General features: G+C 20.3%; 1 protein-coding gene across 1 annotated transcript; it reads left to right on the forward strand.

Moving 5' to 3' along the window:
- Positions 1–538: 538 nt before the first annotated feature.
- On the forward strand, positions 539–1,050 carry LOAG_14735 (hypothetical protein; the record flags this gene model as incomplete). Its single annotated transcript, XM_003150229.1, has 2 exons — positions 539–599; positions 901–1,050. Coding segments are annotated over 2 exons (210 nt in total), but the record flags the coding sequence as incomplete, so codon positions are not given.
- Positions 1,051–2,341: the final 1,291 nt, after the last annotated feature.

The raw sequence follows: 2,341 nt of genomic DNA on the forward strand, positions 1-2,341 counted from the left end.
AATCAGTAATGCTAATTAGAGCTAATTAGAAAAATATAATTAGTGCTAAGTAATGCTAATTAGAGCTAATTGAAAATTTTTATTTTCCTAAAAATTATGCATGGGTACTTGGTTTTATACATTTATATCGATTTAAATTCTAAATTTGATATCTTTTAATTAAGAAATATATATGTAGGAAATTGCAATAAATAAATATGGTATATCAAAAATTATGAACATAATCAAAATTTATTTTTGATTTCGGAAATTTTGTGGCAAAAAATAAATTTTTTGTAATTCACATGAAATAATATTGAAAAAATATTTCGAAAATTTTTGTATCATTTATAAATTTATAAATCAAGTTAAAAATTCTTCTTATCAATTTATCAAAAAAAAAAAAACCTTTATAAAATCCTTATCAAAAAATTATCCTTATCAACTACAAATATTGCTTATCAATTACAATATTGCAATTATCCAATTATCCTTATCAACTACAAATACAAAAAAATTATTGAATTATAAAATAAATTTATAAATTCGAAATTTTTAGAGGTTACGTCAAAAAGAGATACGTGATGCAGCGGTGAATAAAAAGGAACCTCAAATAGAAAGTATGTTAATTCAGCTACTGAATGAAAGAAATTAATTGTTTTCATAATTTTTGATTCATTTAATTTATTTTCCTATTATTATTGATTTTTAAAATACAAAAAAAAACGACTAAAAATAATTTATACAAATTTTATAATTTATAATTAAAACAAATAAATTGTTATTTTTCAAAATAACGAAAGAAAAAAAAGAAACAATTATATTTTCTAACAAATATTTTCCCCAAATTTTTTTTAATTTTTTTTAAAATAAAAATTTAATTTGAAAAAAAAGAAATTTTCTTTTTTTTTTTTTTTTCAGAAACAAAAAGTAAGCGAGAAAGACGAAAAGCAAAAGATAGTGATGAGAAATCAACTAAAGGTGATAAGTATGATTTTTTAAACGTATTTTCATTACGAAGTAGACGTGAACGAAAGCGAAAGAAAAAGGATCGATTAAGTGAAAGTAAAAGTAAACGTGAAAGAAAGAAAATTACAGAGAAAAAAATCACGGTTTTATTTTCTTTATTTTTTTTTTAAATTTGAAATAAATTATTAATTATATTGAAATGTTCACGTTTTAAAAATTAGTATTTGTTTAAAAAAAAAAAATTCGACGCTTAATTTACAAATACTGTTTTAAATTAGTATTTGTTTAAAAAAAAAAAAAAATCGACGCTTAATTTACAAATACTATTAAATATTGCTAATTACTGAATTTGATATTGAATAATAAATGAATGAATTTAAAATTTCAGAAATTGGCATATTTTTTGAAATTTATCAGAAAAATTTTCAAAATTTAACATATTATTAAAAAAATATACTTGAGAATGATAAATGCACAATTATATATTTATATTTTGGTTAACTTTTTGGTTATGGGTAATTTTTCTGGGTAGTATTACAAATTGTTACAATTTAATGTTTCAGTCGTACATTTAGATATTTGTGAAATTTACATTTGCAGGAAGAAAAATCGACAAGAGTGAAGAAAATAAAAATAAGAGAAGTTCCGGTAACCAATGAACAGAAGGAGAATTACTTAAATTTTTTATTGGTAATGAGATATTTATTTCATTAATTTTTGGTAATTTTTTTTTAAATAATAAAAAATTAAACTTTTTACCTTGTTCAGATTATTAAAATGATAAAAGATTAACATGAAATGGTATGATAATTTTAAAGAAAACATATTAATTACACAATTTATGGCATCAATAAAAAGTAAGCGAGTTTTAATAAATTTTAACAGTTTGGTATGATATAAGTGTTGATCAAAGATTACTGGTAGCTAAATATTGTGAGAAATTGGAAAAATTTTATTTTGAATAAATTTGTTTAATTAATTAATTTAATTCTACTAATTTGATTCAGAAAATGTTTGGACTTGGTACCGAAGGAATCGTAAAAAAATATCAAACCGATTTAAAAACCTATATTCCACCAAATATGTCACATACGGCATTTGATAAAAATATGAAGAAAAATCGTTACAAAGGTTTACTGCTTTTATTTAAATCTTTTTTTAAAACTTTCCAATTTTAAATTTAATCTGAAATGAGTTTTATTTTCTCCCAATATTTGGTTGATAGTTTATGCATGTATTGATGAAAATGTTAATTGTTAAAACAATTATTGGTTAATTGGTTGAATAATTAATTAAGAAGTTTAAATATTAAACGAATTTACTCGGGCTATAGTTCATTTTTTGTTATAAATGAAATGATAATAACAATAATTTTGGAAATTTTCAATCGATT

This window comes from Loa loa (genome assembly GCF_000183805.2).
Source record: "Loa loa unplaced genomic scaffold supercont3.152, whole genome shotgun sequence".
Classification (NCBI taxonomy): domain Eukaryota; kingdom Metazoa; phylum Nematoda; class Chromadorea; order Rhabditida; family Onchocercidae; genus Loa; species Loa loa.